Source organism: Mchenga conophoros, linkage group LG15 (genome assembly GCF_057382185.1).
Source record: "Mchenga conophoros isolate Kocher_MC1m ecotype Shallow Benthic linkage group LG15, M_conophoros_male_GT1.1, whole genome shotgun sequence".
NCBI lineage: Eukaryota > Metazoa > Chordata > Actinopteri > Cichliformes > Cichlidae > Mchenga > Mchenga conophoros.
Window position 1 is genome coordinate 12,074,347 of NC_140540.1, and position 27,628 is coordinate 12,101,974.

Consider the following 27,628-nt stretch of genomic DNA (forward strand, 5'->3'; position numbering starts at 1 on the left):
AGAGAAAGAGGGGAGGATACAGAGGTGAAAATTGCATGAGTAGAACAGAAGCGTGGCGCGATAGCCGTTAAGGGTGACAGAAGGAGATTAGATGGGAAGGACGGTGAGAGAGACAAACAAAATGCCAGGTTAAGACAAGATGTACTAATTAAATACGCTTTCAGTACAGGTCAGGAGTGACTGCTCCTCAGTCATGACATAAAAACAGGCGTCTGACTTGGACAGCTCAAGCAAGTAAGTAAGGGTCCAGCTTGTTACAGATGTTCAGCCAAAGCAACATCAAGATCCTTCTTCACTCTGAGCTTATCCAACTGCTGGCAGGACATGAAGGGAAGGTTTGTGAATGCAGACTGTATTTTACTATGTGGGAATTTTGGCCAGTAAGATTTATGTCAATCCATAACCAGGTGCTATAAAAAGCAGATGCAGGTGCCAATTCTTAGACTTACATCTAAAAACATTCCTATAATATTTACCTGAGTCACAAATGTGCTCAGAATAGCTCGGAACAACAGTACCTTCAGGATCCAGCAGCTTCTCAATACCCAGCTGGTCTTTGGCGAAAGTGAAGGCGTGGTCCAGTCTCTGCACAGGGTTCATCGTGACCACCTTATCCCAGCTAAAAGCGTCTGGCCTGAAGTCACACACAGAACCGCACCAACACAGTTTTATATCATGGCTACTTTATACATCAGAAACTACAAACGTGCAGAAGCAGTGAAGAGCCTAGTGGCACAACTTCATCTGCTTTAAAGGTCAGAAGAGGTCAGAACTTGAGCAACACTTGAAGTAGAATGATGCAGACGAAATCCAAAACCTGAAGCCAGGTGCTGCTGACGTTTTCATCTTTTGAAAGCGCACACATGTTCAGAAACATATGCATTCTTCTGAGTGCAACATTGTTTTTTTTACCATTTCCCCCATAAAGACAACATTTGATGACCTCCCCTTTACCCGTAGTGATACGTTTTGAAACCTCAGTACATATCAATAAAGACGAGGTTTTATGACGATTAGAGTCGTTTCTGGGTTTTCCAAGGGTAGCTGCACACCCTGAGACAATTCAAAACTCGTTCTCTGTTCACCTAATGTAGAAACTAGCTCATAGATATCTGAAACATTTACAAACCCTGTGTATAGGCAAAGGTCTTCCCTGATCTGTGCATTGAGGCCAGCCGTGTGTGGAATGTCTTTAAACCCTAGCCCAAGGTCTAAACCAACACTGGACTGTATGTGTGTGTGTTCATGTCACTAGTAAGAACAAGGGGTTACAAGAAAGGGGGAAACACCCCAGACAATTCTTTCCCTCTTTCTTTTACGCACACACACACGCACACACATGCAAACAGTGACATGGCAGGTGTAAACGAACACGCTAAGCAGTATCAACACACCCTGCAGGCGCTGACCTATCAACCTGATCTTCACCCACATGTACAGCTTGGGTATCCTCACAGCATCTCTCTCTCTCTCTCATATACATGCACAAAAAAGGTCCTAAACTTTTTTTTTTAATGTCCTTGATTTCTTCACAACTTTGTATCTAAAGGGTACATGCCATACTACGTTAACTTCAACAGTAAATTCACCTCACAGCAACACATACTACAACAGAAGGCTGCTGCACGCTTGCAAGTGTGGAAAACAATGCAATCACGCAAAAATTGGTCATCAATATAATTTAGACTTAATGTAACAAAACACAATTGCATGACCTGGACTTGCAGGCTTTTACCTACGATGAGTATTATATATGTATATAATGTTCGTTTTGAGAATAAAGCTGAGATCTGGGGATTAAAGTTGTCATTTCAAGTCAGGCAACTGCCACAGCTGCTATACTCTTTACAAAATGCTTTGTGAAGTTGAGTTACAACATGAGACACTGCTGAGCGTCCCCTTATTCCTCACCTGAAGTGGTGAAGTATGCCGTTTAGAGCTAGGCCATCCACCCAGCTGGTGGTGAAATTCAACACATTGATTTGCGGGTAAGAGCGGGTGCACTGTCGTACCCAACTCAGTAAGAGCTTTTCACTGTTGGTCTGCTGTAGGTTGGACATAACATCCTTCATGACGTCTTTCACCTAAAGAGAGACATGTACATTGAAAGAGGAGTTTTAATGTGGATGATTAATGAAGAGCAAAAACCTGTACGCCCACATTTTGATACAAAACAGTAGTTTCTATATTCTGGCTGAATAGATCACTTCTCCTTGTATTGAAAGTCAGCAGAATCATTGTATTGATTCTCTTATTAGCAGGTGGGCACATTGAATAGGAGCATCAGCAATGAAAACCTCTTTCTCAATAACTCTATGCACATTAAATAAGCCATTTTTTTTTATCCTAAAAGGATAAGGATTCCTGTAGTTATAAAATATAATGCAGTTAATAAAACCGACACCATGTCTAACACCCAAACAAAGACAAAAAAAATGCACGTGGCATCTGTTACATTAACTAACAATAATGAAAGTAATGAAAAACAAATGTTGAAAAAAAAAATGGTAAGGTTCAAACCTTATGAAAGAACCTCATGAGCCGTTTTACGCCAGCAGGTTGAGCACACAAAGCACTGGATGATATACATGTTTACATGCATACACGCATGTGTGAACATCAATACTGATTTTCCATCATCTGTTTTTTTTGATCCCAGGGTTAGCAAACAGAAGTGTGTATGTGTGTGCGTGCACCCTGCTCACCTGCCAATGAAGGATAATACTCCAGATGAGGCCCAAGGTCAGCTTGTGGTTCCCATCCACAATATCTGTCCCTCCTATGTTTACCAGATCCACCTGAAAGGAGGACAGACCAAGTTGTTAAAAATATCACAAGCAACCAAATAAACATTTGTGATTTCTACTTTCTGAGCTTGCAGGTTATTAACGTTCAAATATATGGAAATGTGTTCTTATGGGGAACATATTAATCCTAAAAATTGAAGCTATTGCTCTGAAATACTTCTGAGTGACTTGAAGAAATTAATCAGCTTTCCCAAAGATATCTGTGGGACCATAAAAAGCTTGCTGCGAGTCGTTATGCTCAGTAACACTCGGCAGAACCTTTAAACACACTTGCTGAGTAAAACCAGAGGAGCTCTCCTTTGAAATGGGATTCGAGTTTTCTTATGCAGCTGAGTAATATTACTTTACATCTTAATGAGCCATCAGTGTTAAAGCTGAACACTTCCACCCAGTCAACTGTCTCCACAAAGCAGATTATGCCACCCTAATTACAGCCTCCCAGTGGTGAAGTGAGGTCTGCAGGTTCATCAGACATGTATCATATGAACTAAGGCCAAGTGTGAACTGATTATATATAAATATTGTGGAGAGGATCAAGGCACAGGGTGGAACATGAGGTCATGTGTCTGGTCAAGTTATGAAGTGTCCTTTCTTGTTCTATGCAGAGCTGGCCTCTGACCCATCTAGTACCAATTAGCCTCATGCTGCCACACCATTACTTCTCCACATCATGAAACAAAGCCTCACATATGCATCAGAGCAGACACGCACAAATACAGTCATCACCCACTCCAAAACTCGCAGTATTGTCTCCTGAAGTACCCTCCATCCGAAAAATAATAATAATAATAACATGAACTGACTAAATCCAATTGCAGAGTTGTGTCTTCCATGGGAAAATTTTTAATTGTTTTCAAATATATTTCCACTGTTCAGGCTTGTGGAAACTTTGGCCAGTTGACACTTATTTTGCCTCTTGCAAGAGTGAAAGCAGCAGGATTTGCATGCAAACTTCAGTCTCTGCTGCTTCCCATGAGTCTGCCCTGCCCCTTATCTCCCACTGCTGAGGTCAAGGCATTATGACCAACTGTTGTACACAGAAAGTAGGAGGAGGGATGATGAAATGAAGCAGCGAAGGAGGCAGAAGGACAAAGAAAAATACACAAGAAAATGACTTGTGTATGAAATGAATTCAGAGGCCACAGGAGATTAAGGAGTTTTGTATAATTAGAGGAAGAGTTACTGGTTTGAATCAAAAACAGTGCAACCATGACTGTAAATGTGCAGTGTGGACATAGGGTTTGGGAGTTTCTACTTCAACAAAATACAACATGACATCATTTCACAGTTTAATATAGCTCCTTATTTCTGATTATCTTATGAGGCTGAAATGAAACAGACTCTTCTTTAACGGCACGTGGCAGAAAATGACAAATGCACAACAGTTTTGCCACCAAACAGGAAGTACTCACATTGTTTTGATGTAGGACTTGAAGTACTTTGTTGACGTTGTTCAGAGAGTGCACTCTGGTGGAACCTCGCTCTTTGCTCTGAGGAAGAGGAAATGCAGCATAAATCAGCTGACACGTTCACGGTTCACCAGCCAATCAAGGCTAAAAATCATGCAAGTCAACAGTTTTGGCTCTCGTTTCCTGTAACTCATTTATTCAAATGAGTTTCTGCGGGTTAATAAATAAATAAATATATTCTCATTTGCGAACAAGTCACCTTGACGACTTGTTCCCCAACTTCAAGCCAAAGCTTGGGGGTTAAATGTAGATAAGGTATGCCATCACTCCACACAGTGTTTCACACCATACATTATCACAGCTATTACGCTCTCAGCAGCGTCCACAAGAACTTATGGAAAGAATGGCTCGGTGAATGGCTGCCAACTGCTAATCCCTTTTAAGTCTTCACATACGTCAACCACTCATTAGCACCCAATTATAGAATTAGTATTCTGGTATCAGTGAAAAAGCCTTTGTGCACATGTGTGTGCCAACATATATGGCACAAAGACAGTTGGCATTCAATATACGGCTGCAGGTGTTAGAAATATGATATGCTGCTGAAGGGTGGTACAGAAAAAAAGAAAAAGAAAGAAAAGAAAACAGTAAAATTAAAATTGCATATACAAGCACAAAGCCAGTCATAGAGGACATGCATATCTTTAGTCTCCTTTCCCATAGTACTTCTTTATCCATTATGCCAACCTCTTTTTGAATAAAGTTTTAGGTGAGTAAAGTGATAGTTTGCTGAAAGCTGCAGAAATTCAAATAACATAACATGTATTTACCAAAATTAAATAAGAAATAACATAAGCGTAAAATACGTGTTTTAATTTAGGAAGCAAAAGCCAAGCACGGCACTCCAGAGTGGCTCAGATGTTTACATTAGATTTAACCTGTGTGTTTACATCACATCGTGCATGTGCTTGTACTGGCATGACTTTCACTTAAGAGGAGGAGGAAAGGGGGGAAAAGAAACAAAACAAAACACTGCACTACTATAATTTGACTGCATGCACTGCCAAACCTTTCATGAGCATTTCTGCGGCTTGAACGTGCCTCCTTGAAATCAAATCTCGAACTTCATGCATTCAAACAGCAAACTTTTTTAAAATGTCAAATTTGAATAAAAACAACAACAACAAAAAAAAAGTCTCACGAATGTTAATGTACGTATACAAAAACCCACCAGGACACTGCCAGTGAGACCCTCCAGAAGGTCCAGCAGCTTCCTCCCGTCTCTCAAATCGGTGAACATGTCTTTGATGGGCGTCTTCCCTGTCTGGAAACATCACAATTTCTGCATTAGATTTATCATAAGACTGGATTAGAACAATCAATACCAGTGATAAGAGGCCCTGAGTGTGGCTGTAGCTTTGGAGAGACAGGCATTTACATTTAATTCAAACACTTCAAGCGTCACTGAGAATAACCTCACATGTCACAGTGTTATGCAGAAAGAAGAAGAGAAAGTTTGGCACATTGTAACAACCAGTGTTAAAAGGCACAGACAGTCAACAAATCTGAAACTATCCAAATGAAACAAGTGTAAGAATGAAACTCAAAGTATTTAGGAGAAAACAGTGTGAGGACAGTAATTAGCTCAGGTAGACCAACTAGAAGAAAAAAAAAAAAATCAGCCAAAAATATTTAATATCATTCTCTGATTGTTGTTTTATAAGAATAAAAAATATATACAAGGACCACACACATAGACTATTAACGCTCTGACATAAACGAAAAGACATTAACATTACCCTTTTTTAATTTATTATTTAGTTTTTAGCTTAAGAAATAATAGAAACAATAGTATGGCAGCGCTGGTATCATGGATGGGTCTTGAGGTCACTGTGCCCCCTGAGCTTTAGTCTAATGATGCAGCTTGGTAATGAAAAGGTTAAACACCCACTTCGCTGATAAGTTGCTGCAGCTCAAGTTCAAGTTAATTATTCAGTTAACAGTTGTTTAGAAGACTAACTCTGGAGCAGGTCTATGCAGGTCAGACTGTGGGAAGTACCCCTCATGTCTCTTTAGCACAAGAAAGATGTCATCCATCAGTTTGTGCAGCTGCACTGTATGGAAAAAAAAAATACTGGGCCACACCTGTTAATCTTCAGTCTCATTGGTGTATAAAATCAAGCACCTAGACATCCAGTCTATCTTTAAAAACTTTTGTGCAAGAATGGTCATTTAAAGAGCTCACTGCATTTGAGTGTAGTACTGTAACAGGAAGTCAACATTACTCGGCTCACTGTGAAATTTTTCTCTCCCAGATATTCCACGATCAACTGGAAGTGGTATTATTGCAAAGAGGAAGTGTTTAGGAACCACACAGCAACACGGACAACGTAAATTTACAGAGTGGGATTGCTGAGTGCTTAGTCACATAGTACGAAAAAGATGCAAATGCTCTGCTGACTCACTAACTGCAGATTTAACATTTTACAACATTATTAGGCAGATGAAGATATTTTTGTACTATGAGGAAAAAAGGAGAGTGCTTGACATCCATTTGAAAATGTTTGGCTCTAATGTTTCACATTACCTTGGAGAATTGTGCATTTATCCATTTGGTGAACGTTTTCTTCTGCACTGCGTCGTGCTCATCTGTGCAGGAAAAGAACAAAGAAGAAGAATTGATTGTCAAGAACATGAACAGGTGGATCAAAAGTGACGTCAGGTACAGTCAGCCTTTTAAAAGAAGCAGCGAACATTGTTACAACTTGATGTCCATTTCCACCTGGTTTTCCAGGGAGCGACTTGATCTCGGCACAAATTAACTTACACTGATGAGGTAAATGGTAATTACAGCCTGAGGCTTTTTGACTTAAAAGCATCCCGATCAATGTGGCTGGAACATCAGAAAATTACCAGAACAAAATGAGGGGTATTTTAAACGTGCGTACCAAATGTCAACAGGTGCACGGTGTGACAAGTAAAGCCAACAAACCTTTTTGCACATGTGCGCACACCCTTGTCCATTTATAATGTTCCCCTGAATCCAACTGTACAAATATTTCACATTCTCTTCCCACTTGACTCCCTCCCTTCCTGCGCCTCCTTTATTCTCTCCAACATGGCTCTCTAATAAGGCCTCATTGTGTGACAGGCAGAGGGTCAGCTGCTTTGATGTGCCAGGGCGATGGCTGGCTCCTGTAATGGATCAGAGTAGCTCGCACAAAGCCTTGGACTTCTCTTGAGAATTGATTTCAGTTTTACTTAGGCTTCTTTCTAATGTGCCGTTTCTATGAACTCTAAAATAACTAATCCATTGCGTTCTCAGTCAATTTCAGTGTAACCACCAAGGAAACGGGTAAAAAGACGTATTCACATCTGCCTCAAAACACTCTGGCTGAGGTCTTGATCAGACTGTAATCTAAGGTTAGGAAAGCTGTTAAAGTGCCTTATGTGTGTGGGGGTCAGGTCAACCAGCAGCTGTGCAAAGCACCATGAAGTGAACAAAAGGTTAACATCACCAGCCTCAGCACTGGTTGGCTTCTCTGTTTGGGATGTGTAGAGTGTGTGTGTTTGTGTAGCGGCTGGCTGGGTGACAAACTGCATAAAAACAAGTGCATGGTAAGAGTAGAGTAGAAGCAGGTGAAACAGGTGAACAGGTGACGGGACTGGATAAACAGTGGTAGCAGAGAGGGTTTCTCCTCTGACTTTCCCCAAATCAGTGATCTAAAAGACCTTAAAGACCAAATACATAAGGGCAGATGAGGGAAATGGACAATAGTTTTATAATATACATTTCTTCAGAAATGCCACAGGAAAGGACGAGGTAGCAAGAGACTAGTAAGCGTATGAGGAAACAGGCAACTGGCTAGGTTAGATTTTGAGGTGGGGACCAAACCAGAAGAGGCTTGTTGCCTAGACTGGTATACGCTTGAACTTTGCTATCTTTGTGTCATTGCCTTTAGTGCATCGAATCACAGACTGCTATAGAAACACCTCCCGAGTGTTGGTTGAACCCTCTTCCATATAAATTTGAGGCAGGAAAAAAAAAAAAAAACGCTTGGGGTTTCTTTACTTTTTTGTATTATTCTTAAAGAAAAGACAGCTGATGGAAGGGTTTAATGAAGATGATGACAGAAAAAGGATACATGAGACAAAGAAGGTTTCATGTTGAAAAACAAAATGACAAAATGGTTGGCAAAGACCACGAGCCATAACACGGCACCCAGTAACAGATGATGATCAATTACAGTAGATAACTTACAGGTGGTTAAACATGTTCTGACAAGGAGAACAGACAAGGAAAGGGATGAAAGAAAAAATAGGTGGACCACCAGACAAAAACAATGCTGGGGGGGGCAAGCAGAGTGGGCCAAAAATACTAGAGAAAGGCAGCCAAAAGGGGAGGAATCACTGGCAAGAACATTGAGAAAATAGCTCACAAGGAGCAAAGACAGGTATGCTTTCAACACAATATCAATTTTCCTTTTATAAAAAGGCCCATGCACAGGCCTCCTGTTCTTACAGCGTTATTGGCACCCTGTAGAGGCCCCTGGGGAGAGGGTCCCTTGGGGTTCAGGTCTCCTAGGCTCTCTACCTTACCATCTTCATAGGACAATACACTCGATTCATACACAATGCTCCCCCTCAATCTGTCTGCTGCTCCTACTCGCTGCAGCACAGGAATGCCTCGCTGCAGGATAGATCAAAGTAGGCAGCAGGCTGTGTGTGTGAGAAAGTGTGTTCAAGAGTGTGTTTGTATGAGCAACACAAGAAAAAGCAATTTAATAAAAAAGGGGAGTATGCACAAGTTTACAACTTTACATTACACATGTACACCGATGCCAGTTTTCTCATTTGTAGCTAGTCACAGCATCACATACACAATTCAGCTACAGTCCTATTTGTGCAAGGCAGGTATTATGCTTGATTGTGGACACAAACATTCCTTTTACACTCTTCTAGTGTCCCCGAAGCACACGTGCACACTCAGTGTGTTGCAATGTACAGCTTGTGCAACAACTCTTGCAATGACATCTTGTTTAGGTCATTTAAAAATTGTACTTTTATTTTTATATTTTGTTTAATTGGGCCAGAGCCACAAGTGTTTGCTCTAATCAGCTGGGAGGCTTCAAGTTTAAGCTTCGCTTCATTGTAAGTTGATGTGATACGAACATCCAGTGTGACAAAAATAATTCAGCACAAATTCTTGTATCTGTTAAGGAGCTGAATTTAAAACCTGCTATTACAAACATGACTGTTTAATCCGGTCTTTAAGTGATGACGTGATGGAGGCATAAACATTAAAGACTTATGTTCTACATATGGTGCTTTCTATTGACAATACACCAACAATAGCATAGAATAGACATGCTAGACATAGAATAAATAGAATAAATATACAATATTGACTTTTTGTTACGCTTTAAATAATCTGCTTAACACATCAGTCAAATCTTTTGCACTTTCTCTTGTTGCTCAGTGAGTAACCGACCCTTTTATCCATCAATGAATCAAGCTTTTACTAGGGCTGCAAAGACTCATTGAGTAAATTGAATAACTAATGAAAAAACCACAACGCAAATATTTTTGCTTTGATGCTTCATTAACCCATGACTCTGCAGCACTCAGCTGTCACTATGCAAGTATTTTAGCGTGGCTAGTTTACGTCTACACACAGCAAAAAGCAAAGAGGCCGAGCTGTTTTCACGACTGTGAGCTCAGGTGGAGTGAATAAACATTTCTTCTAGTGTTCAAAACAGCAGCGCTTGTCACTGTAATCACCATAAAAAAAGTTTACTGGGAAAAAGCTAGTGAGCGTCCTTAATCAAATCAAACCACCTGTTCAGCAAGCTCCAGTGTCAAGGAAAAACAAACATTGTAGCTGCTCCCATCAACCGCTGTTGGTTTTACACTGAAAAATGTACAAAAAGCCGCAGAAGTTTAAAATAGAAGCGCATGTGGGCAGATGAACTGGTAACTTAGTCAAATATCGTGTTTAAATCACGCAGCTTGCTAAAAGCTGACAGCAGCCGTCCCACTTTCTATTGCAGTGATACCTGCAGCAAGCAGGGGTGAGTCTAAAAGTGGGACATGGGGTGTACTAGACCCTATTTAGCTCAAAGCTTTAGTAACATTATTTATCAGATTTAGATTAAAGGAATATATAAATAAATTATTATGATAATTAAATTATAATATTTTATTGCAGGCCAGTAAAACTCTGAGCCACTTACCTGAGGCAGTTAGGTTGGACACTGATTTATTATTAACATTAATTATTAACATCTACACCATCAGAACGTGCATTTCTGCAGCAGGAAATTTCGCATCAAATTAAAGCTCAGAGAATGCTCATATGCACCTTTAAAGGTTTACACACTTCAATATGCACATAAACACACCAAAGCTTCCTGCTAATGTAGGAAAGCCTTCAAAGAAGACAGCGCAAAGCCTCGTTTTAGGTTCTATTTAAACATTGTTTTATATGCCATTACTGCATTTGTGATTACTTTTTTTATGCACTTATGTTTGCGCTTAAAAACTACTTTTAAATTTAGCATCCAAATATAGTTTTTAAACTATTAAAACACTGAAATTTCTCAAATAGAAACTGATTAGCTTATTTTTAACATTTTTATTATTGTTTATTAATGTGACACAATTTTTTCTTGTTTCAGTATCTTTTACCAGGTCCTCGTCCAATCAGTTTGGAAACTTTCACTTCACTTATTCATGTAATCTGCTTTGACACATTCTATCAACCAAATGAGGAGAAGTAAATATACAGCACAAGCACAGTGAAGAAAGGAATTACATGCACATTCCTTCACGGAGAAAAATATTCCAGCCTTGCCAAACAGTCAACATACGTCTAATAACTGAGTCATACATAAACACATCAGTCTAAGTCTGTATATGCTTTGCACAGACAGTACTGTTATATAGTATTGAGAAACAAGTGATTGTTTTGTTTTTGTTTGTTTGTTTGTTTTTGTTTTGTTTTGGGGGGGGGGGGGGGGGGGGTTGCCAGCAGTCAAAAAATGAAGTAATGATTACATCAGGAGGAGTAATCTCGAGTTCAGCAGAGTGATCCAACTCATACTCTCAACACATGGTATGCATGGGTGTGCACCCACACCACAGCTTAAGACCAAAGTGTTGTGTTTCATCCTGTTTGCAGAATGACAACAACCAAGGTGATAAATTCTAAAAAACTCAAACCCACTTTACAGTTCACACCTATTTCTGTCCAGAGTAACAACTTTGTTACAATTACAGTAGGAATTCTTGAGTTATGTTCAAAGCATGTTTCATGAAGTCAGTGACCTTTGATGCACAAATTCTAATCAGTTCACTCTTTGAACCTGATGTGATAACACAAGTTTATTTTTCCTGAAATTTGGCCAAGATCCATCAAGCTGCCAAACTGCAATCATTTCCCTAACTGCTGGATAACAGCACGTTAATTAAAGTTTAAACAGTGCTGACAAACCTGAGAAAAAGAATCACAAACACACCTGAAAAAGATAATATAACATAAATGTTCAAGGAGCAAAAGAAGAAGGAAAAAAATTAACAGAAGCACACGTTTCTCAAAGCAGCCAGCTGGGAACACAAGAGCAGACACATAAAATATACAGCCCCGGTCTCCCCCTCGCTCTCACAGGTGGAGAGAGCCTGTGACCGCAAAGTAGAGAAAACGGGGAAAACTATGTGGAAAGCACCGAGGTGAGAAATCAAACAAACCATCAGGGTTTCCACGACAGCACCACACAGTAAACACACGGGAGCTCGGAGCTTTTCCAAACAGAGATATTTACAAAGTTTGCCACACCAGTGAGCAGCTGTTACCTCTAACTAATTCATACCCAGCAGCTAAAAATCTTAGCCCAAGGTTTTCCCAGTTCGCCGTTTCAGCGAACGGCTTAAAATGCATGTTCGACCGATGAATGAGCACGGCTAACACGTCAACAATACAGCTCCTGCATTAGCTGAAGTGTCTGGAAAAGTAAATGAAAGAAAAACAACAAACTAGCATGAGTGTGGCTACACCAAAAATAATGAGACTGAATGCGTGCCTTTCTCAGGTCATTGGTGAAGCATTAAACTGAGCTCTTGGCTTGGCTGCCACACAGCTCACAAAAAAAAAAAAAAAAAAAAAAAAAAAAAAAGCATCACATGCTGAACTTCACCTTGATGGCTCCTTGGAAGAAGCCTTGGCTACGGACTGTCCTGTCAGGAGAGCACCACCCACGGTTGAATGAAAGGCGCTAATCCGTATACAGGAAATACACACAATCCTACAACAATCACGCTCATACAAGGATACTGCTCAGTCTGACTCAAAGTGTGCTGGCAGACGTGTATTACTTTGAATCTGTAGGTTTAGAGGAATGAATAGAATTCCTATAATTTCCTATGCATTCCTCCTCCCTACCCCACTAGTCACTTGTCTAAGCTTGCCCCAGCCCATACAGCTTTGTTGACACTCTACCCTTGCCAAGATCTGGGAATTTGCAAGGAAAACACTCATAACGTCCAAATGGATTAACCCATATCCCCACTTACATTCTTCAAAACACCCCCATGGTCTGCAGAGGTGCGTGTAATTAGGGCTGAGCAGAAACAGTGAGGTGAGAGGGCACGGGGCTTTGGGGAAGTCAGGCCAGGGTGACGAATTTTGTTCAACAAGCCGGATCACCCCACACACGGCAGAGATTTAACAAGAGCAGTATAAATCGCCTGTGCTGCTTGTAAAAGTGAGGGAAAGAGAAAAAATATAATAAATGCAGTGAAGGAATGTGAAGGAACTCGAACTGGTTTTAACTCCATATGCCCAATTTACAACAGTCCAAATATAGCTTGTATTTTTCTATGCTTGTTCAGATATGTTCAGTTTTTCAGTAGAAATAAAAAGAAATGTCCAAAAACTGACCTTTGGTAAACCCCACCAGTATCTTTGGCGCATTTAACAAAGTGCATGAGAGAAGAAAAACAGAAAAAAGACAGTTTGAGAAAACAAAATCTCTCGTTTCATGGCACACTCTCCTTTTAATCCAGCCACCCCATATCTTGCGCCTACACCTTGATCAGATTGCAAGAACACTAAAAATATGCACGATTTAAAACCAAGGTCCTAGCTGCCACCAAACTACAAGCGCGCACACCTGTCAAAAGTTCCTACCTCTAAGACTGAGTCCATGCTGAGCCATCTTTTACCAGAGGCCACCGTAATGCTCAACATAAGAACCAACAGAAGTCAAGTAAAGAGCCGGAGGAGATAGTCCAAGAGTATCTGCGCAAAGAAGAATTCGATATTCCTGCCTCCCTCTTCTTGTCTCTCCCATGTGTCTGTCACTCCTTGACCACAGAGAGAGGAACAGATCGCAAGAATGCAGCAACAGAGAGAAAAAGGAGAGGGGAGGGAAACAGGGACGCTGTCAGGGAAAGGGAAAGTGGTTGGAGCAGAGCGAAACAGGACAGGGCAAGCCAAGGGTAGGGAGTCATGATGCATCGTGTGATAGGGGGCGAACACAGATGAACGCTGTTCGGCACCATTCCAGCATGCGATGGGACAGAATGCAAGTTTGAGGAAAACAAAGGCAAAAATCGGCATGTCAGACAGAGATTGGCACACAAACATAGATGCAACACGGGATTATGGAGTAGGCGATGCGGTGGGGCAGAGGCGTTGACTTTCCTATCTGCATTTGCTGGAAGTCTACACAACTCAAACTAAGGTTGGAAAGGAATTCACAACCAACTTTAACACAACACAGAGGAGCTGGAGTGAAAGAAATGTAAACGCTTAACTCAATTATGTGTAAATGTTGGCAATCTTTACTCCAGTTTTATCAAGAGGTGGTGCAAGCTCTGCAGTGCAATTTGCAGAGCTTCGTGTAGTTACTTTTTCAGTAGAGTATGAGTGTTTTGTGGATGTGACAAAATGAGACATCACACTCTCTTCCATTGTGCAGATAAATCACAACACGACTGCTGATCAGCAGTCTTCTGCTGTGTGATGGTTGACTGGCTAGATAAGGAGCCATAAAACCCAGGGATGATCAACTATCTCATTCACACAAATAAAAAGTATGCACATCACGACTAAAATATGACAGAAAGAGAGAAGTTGTATAAAAATCACAAGGAGGAAAAGAAAAAGAATCGATCAATTGATCAAAGTCATGGGTAACGTTCACAATTACGCTCCTTCGGCTATGAAAAACAGAATCAATGCCGGTGTGTTTAGTCTGCTTTTTAGGTTAATCAAGACAAGCTTACCTAAATCGAGGCTACTTTCATGCTTTCCTTTTCTTCTGAAAAAGTTACGCTTTCTCCACGACATCCATTTACCCAAATTCATGACAGCAATACAGACCTTACAAATATATACACACACACAATGGAGAAAAAGAAAAAGGAAAACAAGTAATCCGGAACAGGAAGACAAGGTAGTGGCAGCAGCGTTAGTGGTGGGAGAGTGAGTGAGTGAGAGAACAAGAAAAAAAGAGAAAGAGGAAGTGGAGGTGTGACAGCATTCATCGATGACGCTGGGTGGGTTTATGTGGGGTGCCGGGTCGGGCACTCTGTCACGACATACAAATGTTCGCACACACAAGGCTGAGAAAAAACCACGAGTGAGAAAAACAGATCGTTAATTAAATAATTAATAGGTAAGTGAAAGGTTAGAGAGGTGTGTGTGTGTGTTGTACGCTTTGTGAAATCAGTTGATTCTCGCCTGCAAACACGATACTGCTGGAAACAACAGCTCTAATTCAAATAACCGCGACCCAGAATGAGCGTGCCTTAGCAGAACGGTTTAGGGTTAGGACAGCCACCTCTTTTGCCTTTGGTTTACATCAAAGTGAAGCAATCAGTGTCCCTGACTCTCAGAAAAACAGAACTGTTACAGCAGACTGAGTTAAAACTGAGACGTGGGTCCTGACATTCACCGAGGGTCTCAGCCGGGGCAGTGGAGCAGGGAACAGGGAAAAAGCCAGAGTCCATTTGCCCATTGATATATTTAGTCAATGAGGGCCAACTGAACAAACAGCTCTATTCCCACACAGAGAGAGTGAAAAAAAAAGAAAAGAAAAAAAGAGTAAGAGAGAGAAATGAGAGGGAGGGCAGAGGGTGAGGGCAAAAGAGAAAGTATATTTTCCTGTGTTTTGTTTTTTGCTTTCCTTTCCTTAACAAAGAGGAAGTAGAAGAGGTGATTCCAGCTTGGTGACCAGCTTCCAGAGTCTGACTGAATTAAATCCACTTCCTTCCACAGGGAGCTGCGGCAGCTGGTCTGGTCACAACTCAGAGGAATGAAATGGTTCGGGTCAGGCTGGCTTTGGCAGTGAGTGAAGGAAGCAGACACCAAAAGGAACTTTCCACTAGGGTGCGTCAGTCAGAGACAGGCGTCCTCCCCCTGTCAGTCCATCCTTACACACCGTCCCCAGAGCATCATCAAGCTGCTTCACTGAAGCCATGCAAAAATGCCCCCCTCCCCCCTTAAATATGCACATAAACATCTCTCTCACGCTTTATATCCAAATATCACTTCTGACTAGAGACTGGAAGACATGAATGAAACCCTTTCATTCCACGTCTCACCACAAACAGTCCTAAGTTTACATGACAATCAAAGTTGATGGTTTCCTGGATGTCTGGTATTTGAGCTTCAGTAATTATTAGACAGAAAATTACTTATAAAACTTAATATAATTAACTCTTGCCATATATTAAGTCTAAATGTGTATGTGAACATAAAAGTCAAAAATGGCAAGTGAGACATAAAGTTAGATATGCAAAACATGCGTACATGCAGTTTTCCCTGGCTCAGCATCATAGCTAACACTAGAACTCCTTTCAATTATGAATAATACAAAGGACCTTATGAAATCTATATGCACAGAGATGAGACCGCCCATCAGCGATTCATCTACACACATCACCCTCTGGCATGGACAGTGCAGTCGCTCTGCAGCTTAATGCACAACTGTCACCCCAGTATTTTTACATTTACAGTAATCACACTAATAGATGTACAACCTTCTCAAATGATCTCAGAAGAATGCACACAAAGCATAAATCAATATAAACATCATATTTGGTGTTTCACACACAGTTTTGGAGGATTTCATGGACATGACATTGAGTTAACCACATCAAAGTGAGGTGAAAAGACATATTCATGCTTAATATCATGAAACGGTAACCCAGCTGTGCATTAATCCTGCCACCTGCCACATTCTGGCGTCATCCTGCATTTCAGCTGCTGCAGCCTACAGTGTCACCAGCGTACAGTGCAGCCCTCCGCTCTGCACTCCGGGGGTAGATAATCACAGGAAGACAGCAAAATGCTGATTGGATTTTATTTTGAGATTCAATTTAGCTTATATCCATAGTGTTGTGACTCACTGGCAAGAACAACAACACTGATTTAAATGTTTTCTATAAAGGAGAAGTACAAGTACTGCACTGTGTAAAGAGAAATGAAAGAAGGGTAAGAGTCGAGGTATGTTATAATCATTCCTTATTTATTAGGGGTGGGGGAAAAAATCAATACTGTGTAGTATCGTGATATTTTGTTTGCTAATAATGTATCGATACAGGGACAGCAGAAATCGATATTTTGTTACAAAAACATTTTCGTGGACTGGAACTGACTTCAGAGCATGTTGATCCTTTTTCTGAGCAAGAATCCTGACATTCCTTCACTGTCCAAATGTGTTTAACTTTTTTTTTGGCAGCAATAAACATGACAGTTTACTTATTTTAATTTAAGACATGTTTTATCTTAATTAAGCTTAAAACTTTTTTATTTAATGTAAAATTATATTTTGTTTTAATTTACTTTCAAATTCTTCAGTTGCTGAATGGGCTGCATAGTTTTCATAAATTGCATAGTTCAGAATAGCTATAATTGTACCAGATGGTTGCATTCAGTTAAGTTGGACTAGACTGTAATACAAACCGTTCAGTTTGTATTACAGTCTAGTCCAACAATGTTTTGCCAGGTTCGCTTGTCTCCAAAATGTCTGTACACGTGGGTCAGACACAGACAGACTGAGACTACCTGATTGTGGCTGAGAAGTCCCATGTTAGCCAACTGCCTTGTCAAACTGGATTCTGAAACTATGGATTCTGAAACTATACAATCATTGAGCATGCAGTTCAGACAGATCACAAAATAAGCTCAACCAACAGCCATTCTCCGCTGACAGAAAATCCCCAAAAGAGACCTTCCGACTCTGCTGTCACTCTTTGATGTTGATGTGTTGCAGGAGTTAGGTGATGAAATGGTGCAATTAACTTTGTGTTTGTTTCCTCCAGCCTCCCTTCCTGATATTCCACATTGATTTCAGGTTTGTGAGCCTCTCCTGTCACGTGGCTTCTCTGGCTTTTTCTCTCTCTTTTAACCACAAACAGGTTCTTCTTTAACAATAATGTCTGTGTGATCGTTATATCTCAACACAACATCGCACATCATACACCAAGTTAAAATTGAATAACTAGGAAATCCAAACCTTTTACATGTTGGACCTTCACTTAAATCCACTCAAGTAGATTCCTTTGTTTACAGCCTAGAACTTCATCAGCTCATTAGCACATGTATCATTGTAGTCAGTCCTTTCCATCTCTATTGAGCCTCTCTATGCAACGCTGGAAAAACAAAGTGGGTTGTTATGGATCTATGCTAGTTGCCAAATAACCATGCCACAACTTTATATAACATTTTTAGCATGATAACTAAATAGATCTGTATCATTTTATGCACCAAACAACAAAAATATTTAGTACTGTAGCAAGAAAGTAGGAGTGATGCGATAGGTCAGAATGTAGAATAGACAACATAGATTGTAGCTGTAATGAGCTTAGGACAAGGGGTAAGAAAGGAGGAATGAAATGGGAAGTGCCTGCAGTGGAAAATAAGAAATCCACAGGAGGAGGGGAAAAAAGTGGTCTGTGAGTGTTTAACAACTGTAGGAACATTTAAGACTGATGATTTTCTGCCATTCCCAGTGTGGTCTTGAAGAGCTTGACATCTTGCCTGGGCGGGGTGTCTCAATGCTGCTCATGCACATGCACCAAAGAGGCAGAGTCCCACACACAACCACACCCAGGGGAGATGCTTTGGCCCAGGCCTTCATTCCCACATTTCCAGCCAGGACTTTGCAAAGTAAAGTTTCCTCCCATTTCCCAAGCAGCCAGATTAAGCTGCAATCAAAGACATTAACACAAACACAGAGAGGCTTGTGTGCCCATATAGAGTGAAGATACATCCAGCTGCGTGTTCCCTGTGGAAACTTCTTTCTCAAAGTGGAATAAACTCATGAAAACTCCCACTGACCCAAACAAGCCTGGGAGTCTCCAAAAAAGCAGAGGCAAAGAAACAATTCAGGTCATTACGTTGCATCAAGAGGCGGCACACAGTGAAAGCCTCTTTGTTTTGATTTGTATTCCATGCTACCCACACATGCAAACACACACCCATTATAAGCATTTTGCATGTATATCATTGCACTCACTGACAGCTTGAAAATCTGTTTTTAAAGTAACAGCAAAGCTATGAAACAATAACAAATGAGAATAATAACAACTCCGGATCGTCTCAGTGTTTCACCCAGTTACTCTTGAACACAGGCACGCACAGAACAGCTGAAATACTGAGTACACCCAGCTCCAAGAAGCCAAGGCCCGAATTAAGGATCTGTGACATGTAGCTGAGCGAGTATGGTGACAAAACACACCCTCTACACCACCCATTTGGTGACATTCACATTCTCTTGTTGAAAACACAAATATGTCTTACATTGTGTCACACCCAAAGGTAAGCAGATGATCCAGTCTGTGGCTCATCGCACATATAAAGCTGATGGTTAAGCTTCCCATTTCAACCAGTCAACCAATTACTTTTTCCTCATATCTTTCATGTGACACATATTGCACAAAGCACGTACCAAAACAAAGTGTGGGAACCAAGTAGGATAGACTCCGTCAGCTAATTTCAAAACACTACACTACACAACATTTCAAGGCACCCACCAGCTCTTAAAATATATTGTCTGGGACTTATACAGATACTGTTATGGATCATACGAAATCAATACTGATGAGTGGAGAGCAGAACAAAGAGCAGAAACAATAGAGAACAACAAGGCCAGGTCAGGTACTGACTCAGGTTTAGAGCAGGCTCCTCCACAGAGCTCTCAAGTGACAAATAAGGATCGGGTGATTGTTTCTCACCTCATTACCGTGTGATGTTAAACAACAGCCGCTAACCCTGTGAGTGATATATGACCTTTAACATTTGTATGCACTCAGGAATGGAAAGAAGAAAAGCACACGCACAGACAGGATGTAAAGGCAGGACTTTAGCGGTTATAAGGTAATCCAGCTGTAACTGTGTCAAGTAGTGTGTCTAACCATCCTCTTATCCCATTCAGAACTGATTTGCAATGTGGCAAACCACAAAATTAGCACTTTACCATATACAGTACAGCCTACAGGTCAGATGGAGGGCAGCAGCTAGTGATTTATTTATTTTAATTATAGGGGACTTATTACCCTAAATTCCAGCTTTAAATTCTTGGACTTTGTTAGAGTAGTTTTGCATGATGCATCGTTTAACATAATCCTTATTTACAATTTCAGCCACTCAGTTCATGCTGTGTGAAACATGGCCAACCTTTCTCCTGATTGGTTGTCCATCATGAACAGAAGATTTGTGTGCTAATAGCCAGAGCTGTGTGCCTGGGATTAACAATAGCCCCTCTTACTGACATCATGCTAATCCAAGAAAAGACAAAACTCTGGAAAGTGTTAAGAGCAATCAGAAGCCTGACCTGTTTGCTCCCCACCTTTCTTTCACATGTGAGGTATGTATGCATGCATGCAAGTATGCATTCATTCATTTTCTTAACTGCTTACTCATCTTCAACTGGTGAGCGGACTCGAGCCTATCGTAGCTGAATGGCAGCAACAGGGTTGTGCAGAAGGACAATGGTGTCAGACATGGTCAAAGTTAACGATGACAGCTCGCCAATCAAGGCGACTTTTAGCCAATTTCCCCATTGATGTGTTAAATTTATGTTGTCATTGTGCTGAGATTTGTGATAAATTCAATCTGTGAAGCACTAGGTTTCACATCGTACCTCAACACATAACCAAAACTTGCAACGCAGATGTTTCCAGGCATGCACAAGTTGGTACCCAAACTTCTCTGCACTTTGAAGTTGGTGTGTGTGTCTGTTTATGTGGATAGCGGCTAAGAGATCCATCATGATCGTCATCTAACGAGAACAAACAAGAGGAGGATATTTCTGACTACTGCTGGATTGATTTTTAAATCTGAGTGTAATATGACCACATCTGCAGAGATCCAAGAGATGCCATTTCATCTTCCTCCACTGGGTGTTTTTGTCTGTGAGAAACTCGGCTGTGTTGGGGAGGGGAGGGTAAAGACTGCAGTAGAATCAAGTGAGATTTTAAGTAGAAGGAACCAGGATGAATTTGTAGAACTGGAGTTTCAAGTTAAACTCCAGTTCCACAAATTAAGCTATGTGTTTAAGCCATACATCTTTACATTATGGAAAAAGAAGAGCATTACCACAAGGTAGGCTCCTCTGCAATGACTGAGCCTGATCCTAGTATCCAGTCTTCTAATGACTTTCACACTGAACTGAGATGATACAATGCAAATACATTACTTTGCACTAGTATAATTACATTAAAATAAATGAAATTAACATGTTAACATAAAAATATGAGCTTATTTTTTTAAACAAGGTTGTTAGCTCCCGAACAAATGCCACATAAGTTTGGCTCTCCTGTTTCCAGGAAACTCTAAACTTTTCTCTATAACCTTCGGGAAATCAGCTTCATACAGACAAACATGTAATCTTAACCTTTTCAATTCCACTTCCTGCTCTTTTGCCTCTCTTTTCTTCACACTCCAAAGTGTGTTGATGCTGCAACATTAACATCTCTTTCTGCTGTTCAAAAGTTAACGCAGATGGAATTACCTTGCGGCCACCTTCTGCAATCAATACACCGTTCTCAATAAGCTTTTCTTTTAAAATAGAAAAAACTTCATCCTTTTGGAGAGTCTAGAGCAATCAATGCCAAAATGCTCTGCCACTTCCCAGTGCTCTTTTTTTGTAAGCAGTTAACAACTGTTCACTGGGAGTTTGAAAAAACTCATGTGCAGATGCCATGTCCACACAAAAATAGTGTAAAATATACTGTACACACTTCTGGGACTGGACCACAGAATATAACTGATAGAATAAAAAACAGTTATTGATACAAAATTGTTGTACAACACTAGGTTAACAATTACTGGTATGAAACACCCAGCAGTAAGGCACACTCTTCCCTTACTAGCTACCTAACCAAAAGAAACTTACTACATACACTAGACCGTAGTTTTCATGCATTTGGTGGTGGGTGTTTTAAACACACAGCACGGTAACTGATGACAAACCGACTAGCTGCCAACTTTGGCAACAAATTGGCAACAAAAAGACAAGGCTTAGCTTGTTCAATTAGTTTATTTAACAAAGAAATACTTAAACGTGAGATGAGTAATCGCACATATGAGTGATGAAATGCCCAGCATGGATGCTTGTAAAGGTAGGTGCAATATGTTGTAAAAAGAGGCATGTAACAAAAATACTACACGTTGGCAAGCAGCCTCCCGGATTCTCTCTCTCTCTGTCTGAGTGAGTGAGTGAGTGAGTTGGTTTTATATACTCCTGTCACTCCCACCTCTCAGGTGCAGCTGGATATGTAACAATCTAACCCAGGGCTGCAGGAAGGGAAAACACAACAGTGCCAAATGAAGTGCTACCAAGCCATTATATGTTTCATTATTTTGATCCCACTGTCATTTATTATTTTACTAATAAATACACTTACTGTAAACTATTCATTGTTGTATATTCAAGTTATTTTACTCTAAGATGGAAGAAGTTCGATCAGTGCATCCCTAGCAGATACATTACCTGCTCTGTCAGCTTTAACCTCCACCCCATTTCCTCTGTTTTCTTTCCTCCTTGATCCACTGTAAGCTTGGATAGTAACCTGACACACTGAACCACCTCCCCTCGCCCCTCCAGAGACACTAATGTGCATTTGTCTGTGAAACGGAGTGACTATATAGCTAGTTCATAGGAAACTTGGTAACACACATACACACCCCTGCTCCAACCTACACTGCAGTGAGATCTCAATCAAGCACCAAATGGAAAACGAGCCAGCTGAAATAACGAACGTGCTCACTCTCTCTGCAAGATCAGGACGCCTGGCGCTAACTTTGTGACAGTCACTAAGCGTGACAAAAAACAGAGTTTACCGTTTGAGCGCGCGCTCTGCTGTTGGCTATGAATTCTCCAACCTTTCAAACATGCCCACATGGTGGCCGGCATGGAGATTAACAAGTGCGCTAATGCTTGTCTTCACAGCTGCAAAAACATCCCTCCACCTGCTCACCACACACACACACACAGACGCACACACACTCACCTGCTTGTCACTCTCTTCTAATACCCCATGTTTCAGCTCTGTGTAGACTTTTTCTCATGATGACAGAAACCACATGAAACAAACCCAGTTTTGGGTGGGTGTCTAAGGATCACTGTTAACAATCAGCCTCACTAGTTTATAACATGGTGAAAGAAAGAAGACTTTATAGTGATCGGGGTAGACCACATGATATTTTATCAGCGTTTAGCTTGAAGCCATTTCCCAGATTTGCCTTGGTTTCAAAGCAAGCGCGTACTCTCTGAATTCTAAAACAGAACAGCTAATTTCTGTCATATTTATCCACCAACTACAAACACACACCACAAATTTCCATCGTCAAAGAGAAGATAAGAACCACTTGTGCCGAGGCTCCCAGGTTACCTCGACATACATGTGAGCGGCCGTATTTTCTAAGTTGCGTTTTTTTGTGCAGCTATGCTACGTGCTAAATTTTCCCCTCATTGCCATAAAAGAAAACATTACTTTTAGGGTTGCTAGGGAAACCTGAATCTTTGTGAGAAAAGCATTGTGGTCTGGAGACAAGCATTATAAATTACAAACTCCATCGGCACAGTGGAATTCCTGGCATGGAATCCACCAGTGCTGTGAGGCTGGGTGGGTGAGGCTGGGTGGGTGAGGAAAGCTGGCATGAGAACTGGCCTCTTTTTTACTGTATTTAACAAGTTTACAGCAGGAATTGGGAGTTAGAAGGGGGGAGGGCTATGGTGAAACCCAGAACACAGGCTTTAAATATATTTATATGTGTTCTTTTTTATAGGAACATTAAAGTAGAAACATTCCAAGGCCGAAGCTCCTACTTACCAATGACCTAAAATAGGTCAAGTAACACTTTAGCCTAACATATAGCAGGGTAATCCTATTACCAATATCAGTGTGTTAAAATAACAATTGAAAGACACTGTTTTTTTCCCCACTTCTTCATATTATTAATTCCATTTTTGACACTGAATTTTTTTAGTACAACAGGGGTCAACCTCATTTATATCAACAGCCACATAAAGCCCAATTTCATTTTAAGAGGGCCAGACCAGTAAGGCTACTGCCTAATAACCTATTGAAAATACCCAAAACATTTTCCCCTTACCGTCAGTCTAAAGCAGTTTGACTACACATTTAATCCTGAGATGTTTTATAAAAGAAACCTGCAATTTTACTATTACATCTCACTTTTTCCAAATCACAAAGACACCAAAGAAACCTATTGACACGGCTCATTGAGACTACACTGTAAGAAATAAACAACTTTATCCTGTAATTTAAAAATAATAAATCATGTGAGAACTCAAAGAAAAACTTTCTTTTTTTTTACTGTTTAAAGCAGAAAAGTCTTATTTTTAAGTATATGATAGGCTTATGTTTTACATCATTGTCAGTAAGAGGCCTGTAAAACTGATCCAAATACAGTCAAAAAGCCACACTTTATACTCTCCTTTGAAATTTCCATGTTTTCCAAAGCCCTATAGTAGGCCAGATTGAACTCTTTGGCAGACTGATTCTGGGGGGGTGTTTTAAACTTCTGTCTGTGCCAACAGATAAATATTGAAATCTGTAAATTATTTTTTAAAAATCTAAACAGGAATAACAACTGTTGCTCAGCTGATCACAATAGTTGGCTGATGTATATAAATGCATTCCTAACTTTGAACCTCATTTCAGTTATCAGTGGAAATGGAAACCTCATGAGTTACATGGCAATGATTTTGCACCTTAAGCCAAATGCTGCTTTAACATCAATTTACATCCAAGACGTTTAACTTAAAGCTCAGTTTTTGTCAAAAGTAAACAATCCCCATATGACAATAGTGTTTGTGTAATAGTTACTCGTACAGGTAAAGTGTTTGATATAAGAGTGATGAGCTTGCTTTCCTCTGTTCTGTCTTACACTCCAATTTTCTTTGTATCTTGTCAGCCCATTTGACCTGGGCACCAATTTTAAAATGGGACATCCTTTAACAACCTCTTTAGCGGGATGTATAATGATAAACTTACAATGCAAAGTTTCACTCTAGACTCCTCTAACATAGGAAAATGTGTGCTTATATTGTTCTTCCAGTTTGCCATGTTCTAACTAAATGTACTGTTCAAAGAGCCAGGAATAGACTAAATCAAGATGGGTACACAACATCAGGGCATTGTCCTCCAATTACCTTAATTTAGACCAACTAAAGCACTCCTCTAACTAGAACAACAACTTGTTTGTAAGCGTCTCTCCCTCTGAGGGCGGTGTCTACGAAATATTAACCTATGGAATGGAACGATCTGCAGAGAACGTGATCAGTGGGTGTGTCTCTCTCTAAAACCATCCCTACATTCTTGTCCTCCCCTTCTTCTGCTGCTGGACACTTTCCCTTTCTGTTTCCCCTTGCAAAGGTGTGATCGCAAACCCACTCTGTCCTCATTACGCTGTGTTGTGTGCTGTGTCTCTCTTCCCCTGCCTCCACGTATGGTTAACCATACACCAACAGGATTTCTGGCTCTGTCACGGTTTTCTAACAGTGACTGCACATGTTCACGCACAACAAACTGTTGCCTCGTGCCATTTATTCTGTTAAAGAACACTGAAAGCTCTGACAACCTTTGGACTTGCATGCTCTGCTTCATTTGTTCACGTTAGGGAACATTAAGTACTGGAGACAGCTGCAAAATACCAACACAAACAATGGACATAAATATCAAAACATACCAGATCTTGATTTGATTTTGTCGTTGAATTCTTCATTAGCTCCTCCCCCAGCGACGTCTCCGGGTGACGCCATTGCAGCCCAGTTAATCCAGTGCTAGATTAGGTAAAATAGTGATCAATTTCCAGGCCTCTCAGCAGCCCTCTTCCTGCACCTGTAAGGAATAAAAATGAAAACTCAAACTCCACAGTTCCTCCAAAAACAAAATTTTTTACTGTCAAATTAGTTCTCTATTGCTTTCATATGACATTTAGTAGAAGACAAAAATCCACAAATGGCCAGATCAAGTGTCTCAGACCTGGTACCTCATGACAACCTAGGATGTCTCAGGAGGAAACAAGCTTTTTAAACCATGTCTTAGGATGCCAAGCTGTGCTCTTCTTTATCTTTAAATAACTCCTTAACTGGCAATTAAAATGTGGACTTAAACCTTGGCATGGAAGCAATCTAGATATTGAAATCAGCATCAACACAACAAAGAAATCTGACCGAAGAGATGTTTTTTGTTCAAGTCTCAGTTTGAAACTCAAAAGAAAAAAGCTCCAGTCAATACTTCAGCTGGTCATCTCAATTCACTAGCTTACATTTCTGAGTCATGCTGCAGCTTTTGAGACCCCTTTTTTTGGTCTCGCTTATGCCTGTGGTCTGTTTCACTTCAGGGTATCCTTTCATTAAAACTCAACCACTTTCCCTTCCAAAATAGCTTACTTTTTTACCATGAAAGGACTTCATGTGCAGTTTCCCCCCCTTACAGTTCTTGGTGAGTTACAGTTCTTGAGGGATGATGCAAGACCCCAAAAATAACAACTGTAAACTCAATGAAAAGTCAGCCTCATCTGTCTTGCAGCTATCTTTACTTTAATTTCAGTTCCTCTTCTTGTAAGTGGAGTAGTGCTGACAACCAGACCAAAACAACTGAGAAGATTTAAAAAAAAAATAAAAATTATATATATATATATATATATATATATATATATATATATATATATATATATATATATATATATATATATATATATTCTAATCTCATCTCTTTGACTCACAAGTGTGGTGCAGAACTTTCTAGCTTGCCCCAAAGTGGACTGGACCAAAGTGCACATGTTAACTGCTTAAAAGCACGCATATATATGGATAATCTGACGGGACTAGCGCGATCCTTACAAAATATGCCAAGTGACTTTTAAACAGTGAATCAATGATAGTCTTGTTTTAGTTAATGTTTTATCTCTTAGGTATGACTGCGGCAGTTTGGGAATTTTTGTTTAGTGCTGCACCACCCCTCAGCCAACTCACTGCAAGATTACTGTGATTTTTTTTCTTATCCCATTTAATTTCAAACTTTTCTCTCTCAGTGGCTCCTTTTACAATTAAATCCGATAGCGAACTTCACAATAACGTACCATAGTGATGAGCACTACAGGTCATGGGCGTTTTCGTGGATCCAATCACTCACCTCTGCTGTCACCAAGGGTCAGGAGACGTGTTCCCTCAGAGCAAGTCCAAAACGTGTCGAGTACGGATGGACAAACAGGGTAAAATGTATTAAAACTGCGTGGATCTAATTCATCTAAGGCATTTTCTACGAGAAACGAGGCGTCTTTCCCCACTAACTAGCGTTAAAACTTAGCTGACGTTAACCAAAGAGAACCGTCCCCGAGCGCATCCAGTCTCCGCGATGTGCCAAAAAAGCTTCAAGAGACGCCTTTTGGCAACGCAATGCAAGGTGAGGCCACCGTCGTCTACCAAAGCACACGGCTAGCTGTCTGTTGCAAACGGAGAGCTGGTTACAACATTTCACGGGTGAGCACCGCAGAGCTGTTCACTCAGGTCCACAACTTTTGTTCCTGTTGCTTTTCTCCACTCTTTCTCCCTGTTACATACACTGACGCAAACAGCAAACTAAATGCAACGGAAACGGTAGCGCTGTCTTTCAAAATAAAATAGTCAAAGAACTAAAGCAGTTCCTCGCAGTGTTATATTGTTACTGAGGCGTCGGAAATAAACGAAATAATCTTTTTATAGATGGAAAATGATATATTCACCGGATAATAGACTCAATCCTAATAACCGACTCACGTTGCAACAACCGAGGACTTATTTTGAAGGCATATATCGGAACTACATTGGCCCCTCTGGGTGACTTGATTTCGCTCTGTAGCGTGTCCCTCTGGCTGTAAAAGTTTTCCTGAGT

At 40.5% G+C, this 27,628-nt stretch overlaps 1 protein-coding gene across 4 annotated transcripts in view; it reads right to left on the reverse strand.

Annotated features, from left to right (window-relative positions):
• The window catches only part of utrn (utrophin), a 193,911-nt gene extending 166,585 nt beyond the window's left edge, over window positions 1-27,326 (reverse strand). For 3 of the 4 annotated variants that reach the window (XM_085247255.1, XM_085247256.1, XM_085247253.1), the window contains exons 1-7: window positions 14,501-14,597; window positions 6,804-6,865; window positions 5,448-5,540; window positions 4,220-4,297; window positions 2,706-2,798; window positions 1,912-2,084; window positions 519-634 (exon numbers count right to left, since the gene is read on the reverse strand). In XM_085247255.1, coding sequence (XP_085103381.1) covers window positions 519-634; window positions 1,912-2,084; window positions 2,706-2,798; window positions 4,220-4,297; window positions 5,448-5,540; window positions 6,804-6,865; window positions 14,501-14,582 — 697 coding nt within the window. In that variant the 5' untranslated portion in view covers window positions 14,583-14,597. Of the gene's footprint in view, window positions 1-518; window positions 635-1,911; window positions 2,085-2,705; window positions 2,799-4,219; window positions 4,298-5,447; window positions 5,541-6,803; window positions 6,866-14,500; window positions 14,598-25,439; window positions 25,592-26,890 lie in introns of those variants that run through there. The other variant, XM_085247254.1, reaches the window with a different exon arrangement.
• Between the last annotated feature and the right edge of the window lie 302 nt (window positions 27,327-27,628).